The following is a 21684-nucleotide window of genomic DNA, read 5'->3' as shown; positions in this document are numbered from 1 at the left end:
AGATAAAATGATTAAAAAATTAATCCAAATGAAACTATACATAGAAAGTTCTTATTTGTAAACTTACATTAAAAAGACCAAACATTCCAAGCAATCCTGAACACTCCACCTCCTCCTCACAGACACTACTAATAAAGTCTTTTTAGAAGAGAATAATATGTATGTCAGTCAGTAATCAAGGTCTGGTTTCCCATACAAAGCTGTATGCAATGAACACTGATGCATTTTGTCATTCCATGTAACTCCTTTAGAGTCTTGCAGGTGGAAAGGTTTGCCTTGCAAAGATCCTTAACTCTCCTGAGCTGAGGAAGTCAGAATCCCAAAATACCATGTGCTGCTGCTGCTTCACTGTGTGCTTTGCAATCCTTTCAGCATCTCAGCCTGAAAATAGGAAAAAATTAGTTAGAGAATTACAAGCATTTTGGGCAAAAGTATATTAGGCAATATTTTCTTCAGTTTTGGTATCTACCAATTGATTTTTTGCTGTTGTTTTTATGTGGGTTTTTTTTTTTTGTGTGGTGTTTTTTTTTTTTTTTTTTAATCTATTTCGGGATATATGCTTTTACCCGTAATGGCAAAATTGAAGAATTGTACTTTAGACTTAGAAAAGGGTATGGCCAACTTCCAGCAGTAAGTAAACCCTGTGGAACTCATTCCAGATTGAATCAGCATCCCATAGACATGTTCTTGCTAAACTATGAGTTATTCATATAACACAGAATTGCATTATACTAACAGTAGTGCTCACTGATCTTCTTCATTCATGTTCACACGATTTGGGGTTGACCTTGGTACCTTGGAGCTGAGAACTGAAATCTCAATTTTGTTTTCAGCTAGGAGGTTGAATCTCACCTCTATAGGAGCTATACAGCCTTCCCATTGGAAATCATGGCAACAGGAGAATTAGATTTCTAAGTGAAACAATCTGAGCTATTAATAGATCACATACAGGACAACAGGCATGGCTTTGGGTTTTTACTGTAGACTTCAGTGATAATTAGTTATCTGCCAATTTTGCAGATGGAAGTTTGAAAATACAAGTTTTAGGTGCTTGGGGAGTAATACAAAGATCTTGGGTTTACACGTCTAAATTCTGCTTAAACCCCATTCTCAAGAAAAAAACCCCAACAAACTCTTAAAGTGAAACGAGTATTTTGATATCTTCAACAAAAGTAAACAGCTGCTCCATTTTTTTCTGTATAGGTACATCTATCTAGCTTGACCTTAATATACAGTTGACTTTTTTTCCGAGTATGTCAATGTTGTTCTCTCAAACTAACTTCCGAAATTCAACAGAATCCTGTGGACCTCCTTCTTAGCATCTGTAATTTCAGTATTTTTGTAATCCATGCACATATATCTATTATCTATAAAAGCAAGATGCTACCTCTGCCCTGAAGACTTTGCAAAGGCCAATTGTCCTCTGTTGGAAAATACAGCATTGTCAATGGATATGGGTGACCACCCATGGCCCAAGCTCTAAATTAAAGTAATTATGACTAACATTAGTCTTGAATGTCAATGCAAAATACTGGAAGCAGCTGTGTACAAAAAAACCCATAAACACTGCGTTGTTGTTTTATGTAACACACTTAATATTTTATGTATATCTGCTGCTCAGAAATGTTACATACTTTGAGCAAATGAGACTAATTTTTTAAATTAAACATACCTATTAGAATATAGAACTGAATATACAAATAACAAAAGGGGTCTGTCTGTTGTGAGGCATCTGTTTGTTTAAAAACAGATCATCTGAGAAAACAACAGTTCATCATTTCCATAGTCTTTTGAAAGCAAACTTCAGGACTTTATACTCAAGTCCTTTTGTCTTTTGAACTTGATGGCACTTGTACAAAAAAAAAAAAAAAAAGGTGTTTTGCTTTGTTTCATCTACAGTACTCTAGACATATCTGTATAAATTCTTATTGCACTGTCATTATACCTGTTTCTTCTTCCTTATCATTAAATTATTTACTGTTGTTACAGGCTCTTTGACAGCTAGTGCATTCAGCCCCTAAGACACTGGTTTTTATTTGCAAGCTGAAAATATTCTTTGAGTATCTGCAACCTGGAAAGCAATGACTAATACACAACTCTTTTGCCACACTTGATCTTGCGAAACGTGTCAAGGAACTTTCCATTATTTCCAGATACCATATATCTGGTATGCCTACTATATATATACAGTAAACCCCAAAATACCCCTTGCTAAAAAAAAAATAGATTTCACATATGCTTGCAATATATTGTTTAAAGGAGGCAGAGAAAACCCTCATTTTTAAAAGGAGTTTATATAAAGGCTGAACTGATTAATATTCCCTTGAATCATCTTTATCAATTCAACTATGCAATATATCCAATTTGAAGATTATGAACTTTTTCCAGTTTTTCTTGTGGAGGGAGCATTGGGCAAAGAGTGTGGAGTATCCTGTTGAATTTATTTATTCAGCCAATGACACTTGGAATATTTTTTTTTCAGTTAATGTAAACACAAAGTTTTATCAGGAAAAATCAGGCAAAAAAAATGAGTATTTAAGTTTGGTCTTTTTGTGATGAAGAGAAAAAAAAATTAGTCATGTGATTGACATAAGCCCCATCTGTAAGCAGACAGATACCAAATAAAAAAAAGATTACACCCATTTTTTCATGTTCACATGGCAAGCATTACTGTAAAGCAGCACAACATCATAGAATGGTTTTCATTTAATAATTTTTGAGAAAGGAAATATAATTTCCTGTTTAGGAACTTTGTTACAAGGAAGCAGTTCCAAATAGAGCAAGCACAGAATTTTCAAATTTCATTTCAGAACTCAGGTACGGTTCATGTATTTTACAGCATCTTTTTATAATACTCATAATTTTGCTCATCATGAAGAATTAGATCTGGGTTGCAACTTCACCTACATTTAAAGGTGGGCAACAAACAAGTAAACAAATAAAAAACCTAATCTTAAAAAGCAGGCAACTGCAAAGATTCCTAAATGCTAATCAATCTAAATTATTTTAATTATAGGAACACAGGAAACAGTTGGGTATATTTTAAGTGGACTAGGTGTTTGAGCCCGAGTAGTTCTGAAGTGGCCGATGTGAAACAAGGATGCATTTTGAAACAATCCTCTTGGTCAAACAGTTGTTCAAACAAAGATTTTTTTCAAAGGAGGTGTCATTGTCAAGAGCAATCCAACAAAGATTTAATCCACAAGAAAAGCAGTGATTAAGAAAAATTAAGGTAATGCTTTTTTTCAAACATTTGTGATGATACTTCCTTCCGTCTCAAGAATAAAGAAACAGAAAAAACTTGTATACAAAAATGTCCATCAATTTTAAGCGACTTAAAAGTTTCACGATGTTGCAAATTACTTACCATTGCCATTTGACCCTTTTATAGGTTTTACTACCAGACCCCCACCTTTAAAATGTTCTCCCTAATAAATGGATTTTAAAAAAATCATATTAATTCACATTCCTTTACTATCAGCATATTTGCAAGTTGTTTTCCACCAGTCTTCACATCGCTCGTATTACTTAGAGAAAGTGTATTCTTATGAGTAGAATTCTGGTACGAAGACTACTTTTTCTTCCATTTTCAGGCCCAATTTCAAGTGAACACTCTCCAAAACGCTCGGAGATCAGTGGACTTCTTTCTACAACACAGCTTTCCTACTTTTTACTGTCCTCAATATTACATTTTTAATAGTACTGGGTATGCTTCACCCTGAGTAGCATGTCATTTTGAAAAGGTTTATAATTTACTCTCTATGTATGCTTCTATCCTGTAATAAAGGTGCATCAGAATTTGCTGACGTCTTTTGAGATTTTTTGCTCCTGGAAGACTTCCAGCCCCTGAGAAGCGCCGCACGATGGCTGTCCCATATATCCATGCATCCTGAGAGCACGGGGCTTCCCCACGAGTGTTTTTGTACGGAGCATCTCTACCGAAAAGCAACTCTGCTTCCCCCCGTTCCTATATTGACGAGAACGCTGTCGTCTCCGCGTTTGGGGGCTTTCATTGAAACCCTTTTATGCCACGTGGATCCCAAGCACCGGCCGCGCTCCGGGAGGCCCGCCGCCCTACCGCACGCCACCGCAGCACGCGCCAAACCAGACGCGACCCCCGGAGCACAACGCACCCCACCGAAGCCCCGCCGCCGCGCGGGGCGAGCACAGCCCAGCGGCCCCTCCGCGAGCGCCACGGCTCCGCTCCCCGCGGCTGCCCCCGGGACGGCCCCGCTCCCCGCAGCTGCGGCGGGGACGCCACGCCCCCCCCGCCCCGGGGACGCCACGCCCCCCCCCGCCCCGGGGACGCCACGCCCCCCCCGCCCCGGGGACGCCCCGGCCCGCCACGCCCCGGGGACGCCTCCCCCTCCCGGAGCCGCTCGCAGCCGCAGCGACGGGCGGGTCTCGCTGTCTTCGCTCACGCGCCTGCACCGGAGGCCAGCCCCGCCCCCGCGCCCCGGCGCTCACCGCCGGGCGGCCGCCGGGCGGAAGGAAGCGCGGGCGCGTCCGAGCGCTGCTTCCGGCGTGATGACGCCCGGGCGGAAGATGCCGGCGGCCGGCGACGCGGAAGCGGCTGCGGAGCCGCGTAAGGGGCGGGCGCGTTCTCGCTCGCGGCGGGTCCGCGGCCATGGGCGCGCGGGGCCCGTGCGGTCGGCCCCGGTAGCCGGTCCCGGTGCGAGCCTGCTGGCGGGCGCTCGGCAGGGCCCGCGCGGTTGACCGGCGGCCTCGGCCCCGCGCCATGAGCGGCCGGCGGCGGGCGGCGGGGGGCGCGGCGGGGGGCGGCCCGCCGCCTGCCCCATACAGCCCCGGCCAGCGGGCGGCTGGAGCGGGGGCGGCCCCCTGCGCTCGGCGGGGAGCGGCTGCGGCGGGCGGCGGCCAGCGGTGCCGGGTAGGACGCGGGGCGCCGGGCAGGTGAGGCCTGGGCGGCCCGGCGGGGGGGCAGGGCCGGCCCTGTGCTGCGCAGAGCCTGGGCCGCGCCGTCCCGGGGGAGCGGCGCTGGGAGCGGTCGGGGCGAGGTGCGCGGCTCTCGTCCCGGGCCCCGTCCCACGGACGGGTGGTGCGCGGCAGGGCTCGGTGGCGAAGGGACAGTGACATCTGGGAAAGGAGGGCGTGTGGCAGGTGGGAGGCGTTAACCTGGAGCTAGAAACGCGTTGTACGTGTGTAGGCGTATAGCGTTATTAAGTTATTTTAGGGTGTATAACTCTAGTTATTAATGCTGTCAGTTTTGGGGTGACCGGCCTGGGCAGCAATGGTAAGAATCGTCTAGACCGTGAATGTGGCCACTGCAAAGCAACCCATAATTTTTTGAGAGGGTTATGTATCAATTTAAGGTAAATTATCACTGAAAATTTACTGTACGGGTGCATTCTAAGTTTTCGGAGAACTTGCTAGAACGGATTGTAGAAAGTCCCGTCTTAACTAAATAAATCATATTCAAAGAAACCAAAGATCAGAATTGTTTGCGTTAAGCAATAATCCTGCTGCAATGGGAGGTCTCACGGAGCACGTGGTGAGTTTGTAAAAATCCTCTTGCTGGACTGAAATTTGTTTTATTGGGCTATCCGTTAATCCTCGGGGCTCTGAGCGGTACTGCCCCTTGAGAAGAGCAAGTGTTCGGTCGGGCACTGACTTCAGCGTGGGTTGCGTTTGAGGAACTGGCACAGATTAGCCTGAGTAAGAAATGAAACTGGCTTGCCGAGGAGATCAGTTTGAAAATAGCTTGGGTGTTGTGTTACCTTACCAAACTTCTGGATTTTGTTCCTGCTTTTGAATAAGTTAAGCGCCCTCTGAATCCTCAGAATATAACATAACTATTAAAATACTGTCGTTTTCTTAAAACCATGTGCTTTTGCTCTTCCCTGAGAGGTACTCTTCATGTGTTTCTTCCATTCTTCAAAGTCAGGATAACTTTCAAGTGTGGATGACGGAACCAGCCAGCCTTTCTGCGGGTGCAGAACAGGCACAGAAAAAAGAGAGTGTTGCCATACGCTTGGTGAAGCATGAAATGGAAGTTGTGGCTCCTTCTGACGAACTTGGCTCAGCAAATGCAGCTGCTGACCAGAAAGAGCAATCTACATCGGAAATAAGAAAAGACGACGTATACAGAAGTACTGGGAGACCTGAGAAGACAGATATGATTAAATCACTTCTGACAGATCAGGATGCATCTAGAAAGTGTGAACTGTATCTGCCTGTGTCTAGTAATTGTTCAGCAGTGGAGTCATCTGAAGACAGGCAAGGATTTGTTTTTTTAAAAATATATTAACAGCTTTTCTGTAGAAAGGGAGGCGTACATTCAGTTCATGAAGGTGAATTTCTTGGCAAAATTTCATATATGTTAGTGTTTTAGTGAAGTAGGTCTAAATGTCAAATCTTAAACTTTGAAGGCCACCTTCACCCTTTAGATAAATTATTATTATTATAGTTTAATAGTGGTGGTCTTTCGCTATCGAAGGGAATAACTGATGTGACATGAAGCTCTTAAGGGTAGCGTGCAGAGCATGGGAAAGTAAGAGTTGAAGGCAGATAGTCTTCTGCTAGCTTGGTTTTAACAGTGTGAATGCTTTGTTAGCTGCAGTGCTGACAATCATGGAAGGCTTTTTTTAATCCTAATGTTTAAGCTTTTTGTTTGTTTTCTGTAAAGCTTGTGCTATAAGCTGAAGTAAAAATTCAGTTGTGTGGTTCCTGTTTGGCAGTAGAAGTCTTTACAAGAATATTTGGAGGAAGAAATAAATATGAATGTTTTTTTAAAAAAAATATTCCAGACTTCTGAAAAGTAAATTAATGCACATTAAGAGTGACTTTATATTGTTGAAGAATTCATTAATAAAGTAAGAGAAAAAAGTGATTCCTAATTAATCCTCTTTCTATAGGTAGCCAGTGAACTGTTTTAGACAACATCCAAAAATCTACAAGAAGTGCTGACTTAGTGGAAAAGTCACTAAAATAAGTACATGTTTTCAAGGATGCTTTTAAATTCTTATTTCGTGCTTAAATTACTCTGTGATTTGAGCATAACCTAATATGAGGGGATTTTAATATTAACACATTTATCATTAATACACAGATTCATATAAATATGTATGACGTATTCTGTATGTTGGCAAAAGTGTGGTACGTAAGGATCTCTGTCCTTCTGGATTTTTAAATTAATTGCTATGTGGCGTACTAATTCTAGTTGACCTAATATGTCTTTAGATGAATTATTAATAGTAATGGGTTTAATCTGACGTAAAAAAAATTAAATATTCATCTCTTCGTGATAATAAATGGAAGACTTTAAGCATTGGTTTGGCTTTTGTATGATATCCTCAGTACTGGGAGTTCTAGTCCTGCAAATTTATTAGTATAAAACTGTTTATATTTTGCCCCAAATCCTTTCCTTTCTCTCCAGCTTAGTTTTGCTTGCTGTCATCTTAACTTGTTGGGGTTTATTTTTTTTGGTGGTGTGGGTTTTTTTTTTTTGTTGTTTTTAAAATTGCAAAGCCCAGGATACCCTAAGTAAAACCTGACATCCTGGGGTTTTTTTTTTTGGTCTTGGTATCTTTGATTCAGCAGAATCTGATTTACTAGTTCAGCAATTTAAATGTTTACACACAACACTATACACTTTTTTTCTTTTGTAAATGCATGTTTTCATTTAATTGTTTTTCCACCTGTTGTTTTCACTCTATGGTTAGACATTAATGTGAAGGTTAGTAGGGAAAGGCTTTAGTTTCCACATTCTTGTTTCCGCAAATTTACTTAACAGTTTCTATGCTAGAACAATGTTAAGATCTGCTTTCAACTCTGAACTGAGTGACTGTGCGCATAGATTGCATCTTTTAGCTACCTTGATTTCAAAACAACTCTGTTAAATTGCAGTACTTTGTTTACAATGGTGGTTAATCTCTCAGGTTCTGAATCTATGGGTCCTATTTCATCAACTCCTAGAAAGAAGATGGGGTAATATCTGTGGAAGGAACACTTCTTTTTTTGAGTGACTTCACTAGTTTACTAAGCTGAGAACTTTCTCTCTTTGTGCATTGTAACCTAAATGTATTTGAGGATGTATCCCAAAGAAAGGCTTCCCCCTGCCCTGCCACCTCCCGTGGGATCCCTTGTAGAAACGGGTTTGTTCATGCTCATAGGGGGAATTTGTTGTTTTGTTTTAAATACTTTGGTTATAGATAGGCTAGGCTAGAGATCACTGCTGTTGGATACCAAGTTGTTTGGATTTTTTGTTTTCCACAGTATTTTCAAGGTTAAGTATTCTTGAAGTTCTTCGCAAACCTTAATGGACCTTAATCTCTGTTAAGAAGTAAGATTATGCATGGAAATTAGGGTTTGTCCAGTGCCACACTGTGACAAGGATAAGGACTTTAGGTAATTATTTCTATGATTTTTCTTCTCAGCAGATAGTACTCCTTATGGAATAGTATGTTTAATATCTACTGCATCTATTGTTTCTCTTTTCATTAATATTTATGTAATATTGTTATGAATCAGATTTCAAGCAGCTATTTGAGCACCTGGGAAACCTAGTTGGAAGGTTAAAGGTTTGAAATTTGAGTAAAACTGAACAGTAGTTTCATATGACTGCACAGTAGGTGACAGTTTACAGCTATATATTTGTCTTTAAATTTATTTTTTTGTTGTTCTTAAGGGAAATACATGCAAATGGGTTAGAAATGTTACTTTTTTTAGGTAAGCTGGTTTGGATATAAAGAAAAAGAAATAACAAAGACCAGTGTACCACAGTTACCAGTGTATTTTTTCAAGTTTAATTACCAGCTGGCTGCATTAAACCTTTTCTCGGTCTTCCTAACTGCTTGTCCTCTCCGAGTAGCGTAAGATGGGGCAGGGTCACTGCCTTAATTTCTTTCTGGTCTTTTGCAAGCATGCTGTGGTTTGGGCTGCTAATAGTACAGTTTTTTTCTGCACATGTACTTTCTGCAAAATACAAACAAAAAATAATAAGAATAAAAAAAAGTCGATGGAACCTCTTTAGTGGTAAGCCTAAATGATTTATGAGTAAGTTTGGTGATATATGGGGTTTTTTTGAAGTATTTTAGCTGTGAAATTGATTTTTTTTTAAGTTTATTTGCTAGATGTATTTGTATGACAAATGCCACCCAGAGTCATATTTAAAGGAATGTGCAATTTATTGCCTGTTTCTTGGACGCTGTATGAACCTCTATTCCCAATGGTAATGTTCACACCCTACCTTTGAGATCTCTTCTTGATAATGCTAGGCTATACATAGAAACAGTATCCTTCTGGGCCATCATTTCCTCCTTCATGGTTATAACTTGATGTCAGAATGTCTGTATACAGGTTCAGATGGAGACATTTGACTCTTAAGACTGTACCTTGACCAAAAAGCCTGTATCATTCAAGGAAGAAATGTGTGTCTGGATTTCAGTTGGCCTGTAGGCTGCAGTTTGGATCATGCTTAGAATTTTGTTTCCTTTGTAACATTCAAACCCGCTGCAGATAGCTGGCTACTTTTCATCATGATACTCCGTGGTGCATTCTGCTCATCTATTAGGCAGGTTGCTCAGCTCCAGCGGAGCGTAGATACAAAGCTGGTGGTGAATCATGTGTTCTTAGTTGCGTGCTTAGGTTGTAGCATCCATATGCTCAGCAAATAGGCATTTTGGCTTGTGCCTTTTGCAAATTTATCCTGTAAAATTTACAAATACAAAGGGACCTTAGTTCTGTAGTCTTCGTACAACCAGCAGAAGAGAAATAGAGGCAGTTATTTGTTACCAACATAAGTGTCATAGATAAGGGAGGGGAACAGCTGAGAGGTTTTTTAAACTTTTTTTTTCCCTGAGAACTCACGTTGTTTTATGAAAATGTGTAAGATGGAAAGGAAATCGACTTAAAACATAATTGGAAAAAGTCTTAAGTACTTCTTAAGTACTTGCCTGTGGTTGTAAACTGGGGAATTACTGTAAGATTTGTGCTGTTCCATGAAGTATGTGTTGGTTTTTATTGCAGTGAGGAGGACATGTATCGCGATGCAGAAGAAATAGAGCGAGAAAAGATATTGCGTAGTGAGACAAGCTCTTCAGGTACATTAGAACTTTGTGTGACATTTCAAATACAGTATCACAATTCATTGTAGCACTAGTTTGTGATGATTTGACACCCTCGTTTCCAAGGATCTTTGCGCACAGATGTGTCTGTACAATAGAAGTTACTTATCATGACGGAGTACATTATGCAGGTTAATTCATGAAAAGATAGATCTTATATAAAACTGGTTGCTCTTAATAGATTTTTTTTCCCCCATGTTTCTATAGTTGCTTTACAAGAGAACGCAAATCCTTTGGAAAAACAGTCGTGTAGCCTGTTACAAGACTTACGCTGATTTATACTGATCTATAGTCATTATAGTGGCATCTGTTGCTGGCATCCCTTGATAACTTTAGTGCTATCAGATTTGAAACAAAGGCTGTTGGGATTCCAACAGAAAACTGTAATTCTTCTTTCTGTTATGGTTTCTGACTTACTCGGAAAGATCAGTCATCTTTATCCTTTATAGTCTGGCTGCTGAAAGAAGAGAAACTTGTCAGATATTTTTCTGATTGCTAAGAAAACGAAGAATACTAATTCCTACTCTTTGCCAATTAATATTGTGCAGAAAAGAGGATGTCGATTTTGTTGGATTACGTAATTACTTGTCTTCACTTGTCATTTTCAGAGCAAGCTTTTTCCGTCCCGCCCCCCCTCTGATACTAATAATTACTTAGTAGCTGTAGGTTGTGCTGCCAGTCTCCTTTGGCACCAATGTTATTTTAAAGTGATAGAGTGTATTTAACAATTCAATGCTTTTTCTATGTTGTTCTGTTTCACCTTCTCCGTATAATGTTACATATTCTATTTTAACAGAATATAAACTAAGTGTTGCACCTGAAATGGATGTCATGGAGTATTGCAGCAAAGAATGGAGAGGAAATACACCAGTAGCAAAAAGGATGAGAAAGGTATCAGTTCTGTGTTTGTTGAATTTTGTTGGGCTTTTTGTTTTCATTTGTATGTTTAGTGGGTGATTTCCTATGGGAACACTCTTTAAAAGAGGAAATGCAATAGCAGTGGTTTCCAGTGTCTGGTCTTAGAAGTCGCTGACAACTGAAAGATGGTTTTGTTTTGTACTCGTTCAAAATGTGTTTTTTAGTAAGGCTGCTTGTTGATAGTGTAGCCTTTTGATTAATACTATTCTTCAGTGCAGTTTTCAATTGAAGTTTTAAATATGGTTTATTGCCATAAAATGGTAATTTTGGGGGTTGTTGAAATGTAAGAACGGATAACCATACTTGGTAGCAGAAGGCAAATAACTGAAGCTGGTGAATTGCATGGTTTTTAAGATGGGGAGCTTTAATGAATAGGCTCAGTTTTTCTTAAATTCTTCCTGAATTCTTATTTTTTGTAGGTTTTGGACTAGTTTTATTATATTAATCTTGAGCTAGAATGGCAGAAAGTAAAGTATAAGGTTGGTTGGGCTTTTTCAGTTTTTGGTTTTGGGTTTGGTTTTTTTTCAATACAACTTAAAAATTTAGTGGTATGTATGAGTAAATTTTAAAAAAAACTTTCCATAAATCAGAAGATATGTGTGTCACCTTCAAGAGGTTAGTAAGAGAAATACAGATGCACAGGCACTGGGTCTTGCTAGCTTAGTTGAAGAGGTGTGCTGAGCTTCAGGAGTTACAATTCAACATTGCTGCTCTGCTAAAAGTGTAGGTATGGGAAGGCAGGGAGGGGACAGATGTGCTGAGGCATGTGTCAGGAAACCTCAGTGTGAACTCAAATTTTCCCTGAGGCAGAAACTAGACATGCTATGTATTGGGTAAATAGTGTGAACTGTTGCTGAAACTTCTTGTAAGCATGATATATTTTTAGATTTATATTCTTGTGTGTGCATGTTTATATGTTTAGATTTTTTTGAAACTGAGTTAGCTACACACATTTCAATGATAATTGTGCTCTGTCATCAAGTAAATACCACAACCAGTTATCTACTTGATTTCTTTGGTTTCTTGTTTGTTATTCAGTAGAACTAAGGAAGTTTTTTTTCACAGCATAATTTGTGACGTAAAAGCATTTGAACTCCCAAAATGGGTAGTTTTTGAAGTAGTTTAAGTGCTTTAGAACTACCCCCTCCCATTTTTCTTTTTTAAATACGATTACCATTTGGATGCTGATATGTCAGTGTCTTTTACAATACCACTGCATGACCTTAAAATGTTTTATTAATGCTTTGATGTTGTTTGGATGTTATGTTTTTCTAGGGATACGAAGCAGTTGCACAGAAGTTTGCATCTATAAGGAGAGTACGAGGTGATAACTATTGTGCTTTCAGAGCAACTCTTTTCCAGGCACTAAGCCAAGCTACCCAGTTACCAAGCTGGCTGCAGAGTGAGGATTTTACTATGGTATGTGTCAAGGTTTGATCTTCTGACAGTAGTGGAGTGTTGATTCTAACCTATTTGAATATTTTTATGTTTTCCTTTCTCTGTTATGCTATATATGCTCACTTCTCAATATCCCTTGAACTGAAAAGTGACGGGCTCAATTTTGTTGTTCAATTAGAGTGATTCTTTCAACTTGGAATTGAGTCCAGATCTCCTTAATTTCTGGTTTATAATGTATGAAAGGTACTGTAGTGCTGACTGTAATATAACTTGTCTGTCTTCATCTTAGAATCGTAGAATTATTTAGGTTGGAAAAGACCTTTGAGGTCATCAAGTCCAACCATTAACCCAGGATTGCCAAGTCCATCACTAAACCATGTCCCTAAGCACCGCATCTATGCATTTTTGTAAACACCTTCAGCGATGGTGATTCCACCATCTCCCTGGGCAGCCTGTTCCAGTGCTTAACCACTCTTTCAGTGCAGAGCTTTTTCCTACTATCCAAACTAAACCTCCCCTGGTGCAGCTTGAGGCCATTTGCTCTCATCCTATCACTTGTTATCTGGGAGAAGAGACTGACACCCACCTGTCTACAACCTCCTTTCAGGTAGTTGTAGAGAGCAATAAGATCCCCCTTGAGTCTTCTCCTCTCCAGAGTAAACAACCCCGGTTCCCTCAACCACTCTGTATAGGACTTCTACTCCAGACCCTTCTCCAGCCTCCTTGCCCTTCTCTGGACACACTGCGGCATCTCTTCATCCCTCATGAAATGAGGGAGCCAAAACTGAACACAGTATTCAAGGTGCAGCCTCACTGGTGCCGAGTACAGGGGGATGATCCCTTCCCTTGTCCTGCTGGTGAAACTATTTTGGATACATTCCAGGATGCTGTTGACCTTCTTGGCCATCTGGGCATGCTGCCAGGCTCATGCTCAGTTGGTTGTCAGCCAGCACGTCCAGGGCCTTTTCCCCCAGGGAGCTTTCCAGCTGCTCTTCCCCAAGCCTGTGGTGTTGTGTGGGATTCATGTGACCCAGGTGCAGGACTCGGCACTTCTTGCTGAACCTCATACAGTTGGCCTTGGCCCATCAGTCCAGCCTGTCCAGACCCCTCTGCAGAGCTTCCTGCCCTCCAGCAGAATAACACTCCTCCCTAACTTGGTGTTGTCTGTAGACTTACTGAGGGTACACTCAGTTCCCTTGTCCAGGTTGTTGATAACAGGACTGGCCTCGATACGGAGCCTGGGGAACACCACTTGTGACCAGCCGTCAGCAGGTTGTAACTGTTTACTACCACTCTTTGGGTAAAAGCTGGCTGGATGGCCAAGTCCAATGTAGAGTACACCCATCTAAACCATGAGCAGCCTCCTTCTCCAGGAGAATGCTGTAGGAGATGATGTCAAAGGCTTTACTAAGGTCCAGGTAGACAGCATCCACAGCCTTTCCCTCACCCACTAGATGGGTCATCTTGTAGATCAGGTTTGTCGAGCAGGACCTGCCTTTTATAAACCAGTGCTGGCTGGGCCCAGTCCCCTGATTGTTCTGTATGTGTTGTGTGATGGCGCTCAGGATGACCTGCTCCATAACCTTCCCCATCACTAAGGTTAGACTAACGGGCCTGTACTTCCCCATATCCTCCTTCCTGCCCTTCTTGTAGTTGGGCATCACACTGGCTAACCCCCAGTCTTCTGGGACCTCCCTGGTTATCCAGGACTGTTGATAAATGATGGAGAGCGGCTTGGTGAGCAGCTCCACCAGCTCCCTCAGTACCCTTGGGTGGATCCCATCCGGACCCATAGATTTGTGTGAGTCTAAGTGGAGCAGCAGGTCGCTAACAGTTTCCTCCTGGACTGCGGGGTCTTCGCTTTGCTGCTCCTCGTCCCTGTCTTCCAGCTCAGGGGGGTGGGTACCTTGAAGGTAACTGGTCTTACTATTAAAGACTGAGGCAAAGGCGGCATTAAGTACCTCAGCCTTTTCCTCATCCTTTGTGGCAACATTCCCCCCTGCATCCAATAAAGAGTACAGATTATCCTTGGCCCTCCTTTTGTTTCTAACATATTTATAAAAATATTTTTTGTTATCTTGCTTTCTTGGTTTCTTCTTACTGCATGTAATATGGCAGTAAAAGGTTTCCCACAAAACAGCTGGTAATAACAAAAAATATAGACAAGCTGTCTTAAGCACATTTGGAAAAAAACCCCAGCTTTTCAAAATTGTTGTATGTATTCTTGTGTGTCATATATGGTTTCTCTAGAAAGTGGTTTAACAAATTGGATGCTGTGGGCTTTTTGGAATGTATTACCTGTGTCTTAAATGTTACTTAAAGTAAGCCTAAGAGCAACGTCAACCTGACAGAAAGAACAGTTCTTATGGGGCTTTGATGGGTAAGTAAACAACATGTCTTCATAAGAAGTAGAAGAATATTCTAGAAATGGTCTTGTGTCAACGAAGTCCATTTGGTGATATCTGTGAACGTGGAAGAAGCTGCCTATACAAAAGTGGCCCACTCCAGTGGGGAGCAAGGTTCAGGTTGTGCAGGTTGCTGCTGGAAATGTAAATGATGGGTGTTTGATGCAGACTCTGTGTAGGCTATCAGTTGAGGTAGGTCACACTGCTCTGACTGTCTGTCTGTATAACTTCAGAGGCTATCTTAAAATTTCTTATTGTGGTCACTGTCATTAAGTGAAATTCTATTCATAAGTTTTTGTAATTACTGATAAAAGACTTTGCTTGAAATATTTCTTACTGCTGCAGCATGTTGTAAAAAAAAAAATTCTTTTTTATAAAAAAAATTCTGCCAGCTGACAACCATCTCCACGTTATCAAACTGTAGAACATAGTTTCCTAGTGCTCCTTTAAAGAATGTGCAAACTTTTTAAAATGGTGTTCTTCACAGTTTTTAATGATGTTCACCCGTTTTTCTTCCTATGGATTGACAGAGGAAAACATGTCGTATGGTAATGAACATTTTTTTGAAAAAGGTGTACAACTATAAAATGAACTAATTGAAATGATAAACTGTTAATGCATCAAAGCAAAGGCGTGTTAAAAGAAATGTGTGTGGTGACAGCTAGCAAGTACAACTTGTAACGAAGATTTTTTTTTTTCTTTAATTAGAACAGTGTTTACGTGCACATTTCTAGTTGTGGAAGTTATTGGTATATAATCTTTGATTATTTAGTTCTATATATCCAGTTAGCATAGGATGCCAGGCTGGTGTGAAGGTCTGTGTATATCTGACAAATACTTGGTTGCAATTAAAGAGAACATATCACTGGTTTGGAGTCCTGATAAAATGAAAACTGACTGGTAATGGCTGACGGTTTATGTGTTGCTGTAGCCAAATATTTAATTCATTGAGAGACAAAAGTTGTTTTTCCAGTTCTAGCAGTAAAATGGGTTAATAAATGAGGGTAAAAATCTGGGCATGCAACTGCCAACATGTCCTTCAAGAGAAGTGTAAAAGCTCTTAACTGATCAGGTGTAGCATGTGAGTAGTAAAAGAGGCAGTTCTGAGGCTGCAGTATGATACGATGCATCAACTAATCCCGAGCTTGTTTTCTTCTTTATAAGAAAACCTGTCTAGTAGTGCTGTAATTATGTTTCCTCAAAAAAACAAACCCCACAGCTTGTGTCTTCTGGACAAAGTGGTTTGCACTCCACCAAGACTTCTAGATTATCTGGTGGATGTCATCACATCTTTAACCTTTTCTTCTGTTGGTTCAGGGACACTTTCAAACACAGTCACTGTCATGTGCTGCTGGCTTATTTTAATTAAAAAAAAAAAAAAGTGAGAGTTACTTGGAGTGATTAATTTTTCCAGTGCTTGTGTATTAGTTAGATCTGGAATTCATAATAGCCCAGTATTCTGACTGTTACCTGGCAAGTATTATAAAGAGCTCGTTGTGTCCAGTTATGTTCATCTTACTATGACATCTGTTCATATAAGGGATTGCTTTAAGGTGTGAAATGATTTTTTTTAAAAAAAAAAAAGAATAAAATACTAATCTGGAAGTTAGTGAGTTTTCCTGTCAAGATTTTTGACTTAAGCTGCCTTTTCTTCTCTCAACTTCCAGCTTCCTGAAAACTTGCTGAGCAAATATGACTGGATCAAGCAGTGGCAGCTGAAACACAAACTGGGCAGGAAGATGGGAGAAATAAGTGATGAAATTAAAGAATATTTAATACTTCTAAGGGAAAAGGTTGGAAAAGTATTTGTTTATTCTTGGTTACTTGCAAAGAAGGAAAATGACAGACTCTTGGATATGATGAATTTAGCATAAGGATGCTTTCACTAGTGAAAGTCACTTTTTTGTATGTATACTGCAGAAAAATCAAGGCAAGAATGCCTGTTCAGACCTGTGGCAGTTTTCACTTGCCTGATGCTGGAATTAATTTTTAACCAGCTGAGCAGAAAACTGCTACAGGTTTCTGTGAAGAAATTAATGTAACAGAGTAACATTTTGCCCTATTATTTCTTGTATTTATTTGAAGGAATGATGTATGCTATGCATAAATGCCGTTGCTACCTTGAAGAGGTCACAGAAAGAAAAACAATACAGAATAATGCAGAAGCAATTTCAAAGGAGTAGTTTCTATTCAACGTTTATATGTTTTTGTTCTAGGTTAATGTAACAGGAAAGTCATTGTGCCCCTTTAGTTTGTACTATATAACCTAGCCCCTTCCTCCCATGAAACTCTGGAACCTATTTAAAATCTCTTCAGTTGTTTCTTTCTTACTGTGTATGCGTATTCTCTTTTTTTTGAAGGCTTTTAAGAATATTTTAAAGGCTGCATTCAAGCAGTTTGAGGGCTGACATGAAATAATCATTCAGAGTAAGTGAAATGTAAAGAATATGAAGGATAGAAGATTTATGATACAGGAAACAAAAGTTTATTACCTTCTTGCTTATTGTCCCATGACAATGTTTTTTTTGCCACCTTGCAACATTTTCAGCATCCTCTTCTTTTGCTTTGCTTAAGGACTAATTTAAGCGAAATCAGACTAACTCACCTTGACCTTGATAGGACTGCAGCTGTGGAAAAATTCTTGATTGTTTTTAAAAAGACACAAAACCCTTCATAAATTAAATTCCGAGTGCCTGTGCTGAACGTCTGACAATTCACAAGTGGCTTTTTGCAGCTCTTGCATGATGATGGCTATTGATACATGTTGTATGTTTTATTTTTTTATAGTGGAAGAGTATAAGTGAAATCAAGGGTCCTTTTGAGAAACAAGAAGCTTGTGATAAATTGTTTAAAAATGAAGAGGAAGAGTATAGTCTCTATGAAGCGCTGAAATTTTTGATGCTTAACACTGCCATCAAATTATACAATGATGATAAAGATGGAAGGAGAGTTCCTGTCTTCGCGTGGTTGCTGTTTGCACGAGATACGTCTAGCAACCCTTGTCAGTTAATGCATAATCACTTGAATCATGTTGGTCACAGTGGAGGCCTCGAACAAGTAAGGAGAGATCATTCTTAGAGTGTTATTTTCCTGTTTTGGAGATTTTGGTTTCAAGTGATTTAAGAAATCACCCAGCTTTTGTTGGTCTGGCTAAATTTAATGGTGTAATGTCTGGTCTTTTATTGGGAGAAATATGGTAGAACCGCTTGCTTATGTAAGAGTCTAAAGCTTCCTCTTAAACATCAGTTTTTGTCTGGCAGCTGACACTTGGGTAGCATTCTTTGGTAGTATGGCCTTGTGTTAATGGTAACATTTGGTTTAGTCTCTTAATTATTAGCTTTTAAAAAAATAAAAGCTAATACTCAAATTATGCAGAGAAGGTCATGTGTAGTACATATACTTGGTGAATTCTGGTAAACTAATAGTAATTACTGCCTTATACGTTGCAGAAATGGTATACGTATTACAAAAAAGCCCCAAAACAAAACATAGTAGTTAATGAGCTGAATAGTCCAAAAGGTTTTAGAAACATCCATTTTAAAAAAAAAAATAATCCCATTGAATGTTAAGTGTGGTACTGCAGTTGAATTCGCTACTTACTTCCATGTTTCTGTAATTATTACGTTTTGTTTCTGTTTATTGGCTTAAAAATCCTACAACTCTTGTATAGATGAGGCAGGTTGCTTTTACTGTTAATTAGATGATTCACTGATGACTTTTTTGCTGCCCAGTTTAGTCAATAAGTAATGTTGCTTGTTTTTGTGCTGACTAGGTTTATTTCATTTATATTCTTTGTAAATTGTTACTTAGAGGATAGGCTTGCCACTGCAGTAGACAAGATAGATTTTCTAGGTTCTTTCTCTGAATTCCTTCTGATATCAATGGGCTTTGTAAAGGCTTTCTGTCTTTTTTTTTTTTCTTTGGTTTTGTTTTGGCTAGAGAGCTTGGAGTTCCCCCTAATGGGGAAAGGATCATTGCTTGAAACCCATTCTTGTCTGGTTTAGTGACATAACAGGATGAATACAGCTACAAGAGAATGTCATTCCTACCTGTTTGTGGCAGTAGGGAAGTGGGATTCTCTGTATAAAGTAGCTTTGCTTTAGGACTGGTTTAGTTTCTTTTTGTTGGGTCTGAAGAGCTTCATGTTGAAGGCATGGTATCTTAGAGGTATATGATTGAGATACTGAACTAGAGATGCTCGTGTATATGCTTTTTCACTTTTTTCTTTCAAAAATTGCTTCTGATGGGTATTTAGTATTTTTATGAGAAAAATCTTACAAAAGGTATGTTTAATTTTGCACGTGGCATTTCTGCTTTTTTTCCAATGTAGGTGGAAATGTTTCTCCTTGCTTATGCTCTGCAGTATACCATCCAAGTGTATCGACTGTATAAGTATAGTACTGATGAATTCATCACACTTTATCCCAATGACCCGGAGGAGGACTGGCCTGTGGTGACTCTCATAACTGAAGATGACAGACACTATAATATTCCAGTCAGAATGTGCCAAGAGACTACGCTGTAAACAACTGATCTTAGCAGACAAACCTCTGCTGCTTGTTGAAGTTTCCAGTGCTATTTTGAAACAGGATGATGATGAAAGAAGCATTATTGACTCTACAACAACTTGAAATCCATGGTTTAGAGCTTAAAGAGTAAGAATTTTGTAAGTATGGCTTCTGTTGCCCATTTAAAAAAAAAAAAAAAAACCACACCAAAACCTTCTGCAATCTTTTCTTTGAAAGGCCTGCTCTGAATAGGAATGCAAAACCTGTAGATCTACTTCATTTAAAACAGGTGAGGCTCTGTGGTAAGGCATGAGCTGGCCTTCTGCTTCTTGAAATAACAAGATAATGAGTTGAAATTTCTGGAGAAGTAAGCTGGCAGTGTCCTGACTTATTTGTGGTGCTGCTTGGAAGCAATTTGTACAAATTTTGGGTCTCAGGAAGCAATGTAATTCTTTTGTGGTTGGAATCTAATGCCTGCCATGGTTTATGCCATGAGAGATGTTACTGAAAGTTTTCCAGTGCTTTGGGTTTTTTTCCCCAACATGAGTATCTGGTATTTGGAAACCAGTTGTCTGTTCTACTGAAGATGAAGAGCTCTTTCCCTTTCAACCCCTTGAGAGGATTATGGCAAAGAGACGTGATAATAAGTGAGTATAAAACTTGTTAGTTAGTAGGTCACTAATTCAAAACGGCACAGAATTGCTGCTTTGGTTGTGATAGCCAAGCTGAGCTAACCACGTGCCCATTAACTCCCATGTCTGTTCGTACTGCTGTACCTGTAACCTTAATCCTTGCTGGTAGTTGCTATGAAGAACATCAGGATTTTAATTTGTCTAGGGAGTGCAGTAGATGGAAGTAAACTTCTGGTGCAGGTCTTCCACACTTGGGAGGAATATGTGGGAGGTCCTGTTTCTTCTGAGTATTTTTCATTATGCTTTAAATTGAAGGAATACTGAATATATCGGATGCTGGGAGTGCTGAGACATACCCCCCAAAATAATTAAATAGTAAACCCTTTACCTTTTAGCTTGAAGTGGAAGTATGCCCTACAGATGAGTGAAAGTATATTTAAATGAAATGCTGGTGCTACACAGATCACTTGGCTTCTCTTAGAAGCCCCTCTTGTATAAAAGGGATAAGATTATAAAGCTAGTCTTCATTCAGATATTCTAGAGGAAATTGCATGCAAAGCTTCTGGCATGCCAAACTTCAAATTCTGGTTTGTTCTACTTAAAGTCAATTTTTAAACTTTTGTTGTGAAAGGTAATTACACAAAGAGAATGTGTATTCACTGTGTTCTAAAATGTGTCTTAGACACGCCTTAATGAGGTCTATCATGTACTCAGTGTTATATTTATCATGTTGTCTTTGGCTTTTAAAACAACTAGATCTGTTACTGAAAATTTCTCAGAGCTACAAGGGAATAAAAATAAACCAATTAATCTGGCAATATTGTGTTTCTTGTTTTATGGCCTGTTTTCTCTCTAGCTTTATATTTTTGAGTATTTTTGACATCCTTGTTCAAGTTATTTCTTGAAAGCTGCAAAGCATAGTAATTATGTAAAACAAGCTGGATTGCACAGACGGGGGGGGGGGAAAAAAAATCCCTGAATTACTGTTCTCCAAGTAGTGCTGAGGGGGAAAGAAAAATAAATTAACTTTTGCAACTCATTGAACTCTGATAGAAAAATTATAGTTATGAATTAAATAATCAAAATTATTGAAATCCTGATGTATTCTGATTGCAATGCATTGTTGAGATTAAAACTTTACATCTCTTTGAAAAAGACGTCTTTGTCATACATCCAGAGCCACTGCTGTGAATGTACAACAGAAGCCTCTAAAGCAGGGGCTTTTTAGGGGCTGTGTGGACAGCCATGAGATGTATAAACAATTCACAGAATTGACTTGTACGGTGAACTGAGCAGTGCGGGACTGAGCACAGGGTGCCTAAGTCACGTATTGTTCCTGCAGAAGTTGAGTGACAGTAGAAAATCTGATGTTGTTTTGTGTTCTCTGTTTTAGACATAAGCAATGAGTCTGCACTGTGGTGTGCAGTATATTGATTTAACTTAAATTTTAAATATGAAGTTGACAGCTGATGGTTTTTAATCTAGACTTACACAATGAATAAATACTGCTTTTCTGTTGGGTCTCCACTCCCCCATATGCTACTGAATAAACTGAGAGTCAGTAAATTATATGGAAGTGAGGGATGGAAAAAGAAGAGGAATAGAGAGCAAATAATTTATGCCCCTCCCCCGATGTCCATGAGTCTTACATGTCAATAAATTTAAAATAGCTGCTGTGCTTCAAGATCAGCGTACTAAAGGAAGCAGAGGCTTTACTCAGCACCTGGCATACTGTTAGGTA

General features: G+C 39.6%; 2 protein-coding genes across 5 annotated transcripts in view; both read left to right on the top strand.

Annotated features, from left to right (window-relative positions):
- OTULINL (OTU deubiquitinase with linear linkage specificity like) overlaps positions 1-4104 on the top strand; it is a 51201-nt gene extending 47097 nt beyond the window's left edge. Inside the window, exon 8 of the mRNA XM_056331108.1 lies at positions 3594-4104. Within this exon, the coding sequence (XP_056187083.1) occupies positions 3594-3722 (129 nt within the window). The 3' untranslated portion in view covers positions 3723-4104. The remainder of the gene's footprint in view (positions 1-3593) is intronic.
- Positions 4105-4494: 390 nt separating this feature from the next.
- Positions 4495-20761, top strand: OTULIN (OTU deubiquitinase with linear linkage specificity). Of its 4 annotated transcripts, none has more exons than XM_056331451.1 (8): positions 4495-4585; positions 5903-6234; positions 9985-10058; positions 10879-10973; positions 12276-12419; positions 16471-16596; positions 17591-17860; positions 19134-20761. In XM_056331451.1, exons 2-8 carry the CDS (start codon positions 5921-5923, stop codon positions 19326-19328), a joined length of 1218 nt encoding a protein of 405 aa, XP_056187426.1. In that variant the 5' UTR covers positions 4495-4585; positions 5903-5920; the 3' UTR covers positions 19329-20761. The 4 variants fall into 4 exon arrangements, with proteins under 4 accessions (XP_056187426.1, XP_056187424.1, XP_056187425.1 ...); XM_056331449.1 differs by lacking the exon at positions 4495-4585 and adding an exon at positions 4592-4911 and having other exon boundaries at positions 5899-6234; XM_056331450.1 differs by lacking the exon at positions 4495-4585 and adding an exon at positions 4934-5509.
- The last annotated feature ends 923 nt before the right edge of the window (positions 20762-21684 follow it).

Source organism: Falco biarmicus, chromosome 3, assembly GCF_023638135.1.
Source record: "Falco biarmicus isolate bFalBia1 chromosome 3, bFalBia1.pri, whole genome shotgun sequence".
Classification (NCBI taxonomy): Eukaryota; Metazoa; Chordata; class Aves; order Falconiformes; family Falconidae; genus Falco; species Falco biarmicus.
The sequence above is the reverse complement of the archived record's forward strand: the minus strand, read 5'-3'. Positions and strand labels throughout refer to the sequence as shown.

Excerpts from the sequence above, each read along its gene's own strand:
- OTULIN (XM_056331449.1), top strand. The coding sequence starts at position 4,739 with ATGAGCGGCCGGCGGCGGGCGGCGGGGGGCGCGGCGGGGGGCGGCCCG. Across the intron at positions 6,235-9,984 it reads GTGGAGTCATCTGAAGACAG|TGAGGAGGACATGTATCGCG; the intron begins GCAAGGATTTGT and ends TTTTTATTGCAG. Across the intron at positions 10,974-12,275 it reads TAGCAAAAAGGATGAGAAAG|GGATACGAAGCAGTTGCACA; the intron begins GTATCAGTTCTG and ends ATGTTTTTCTAG.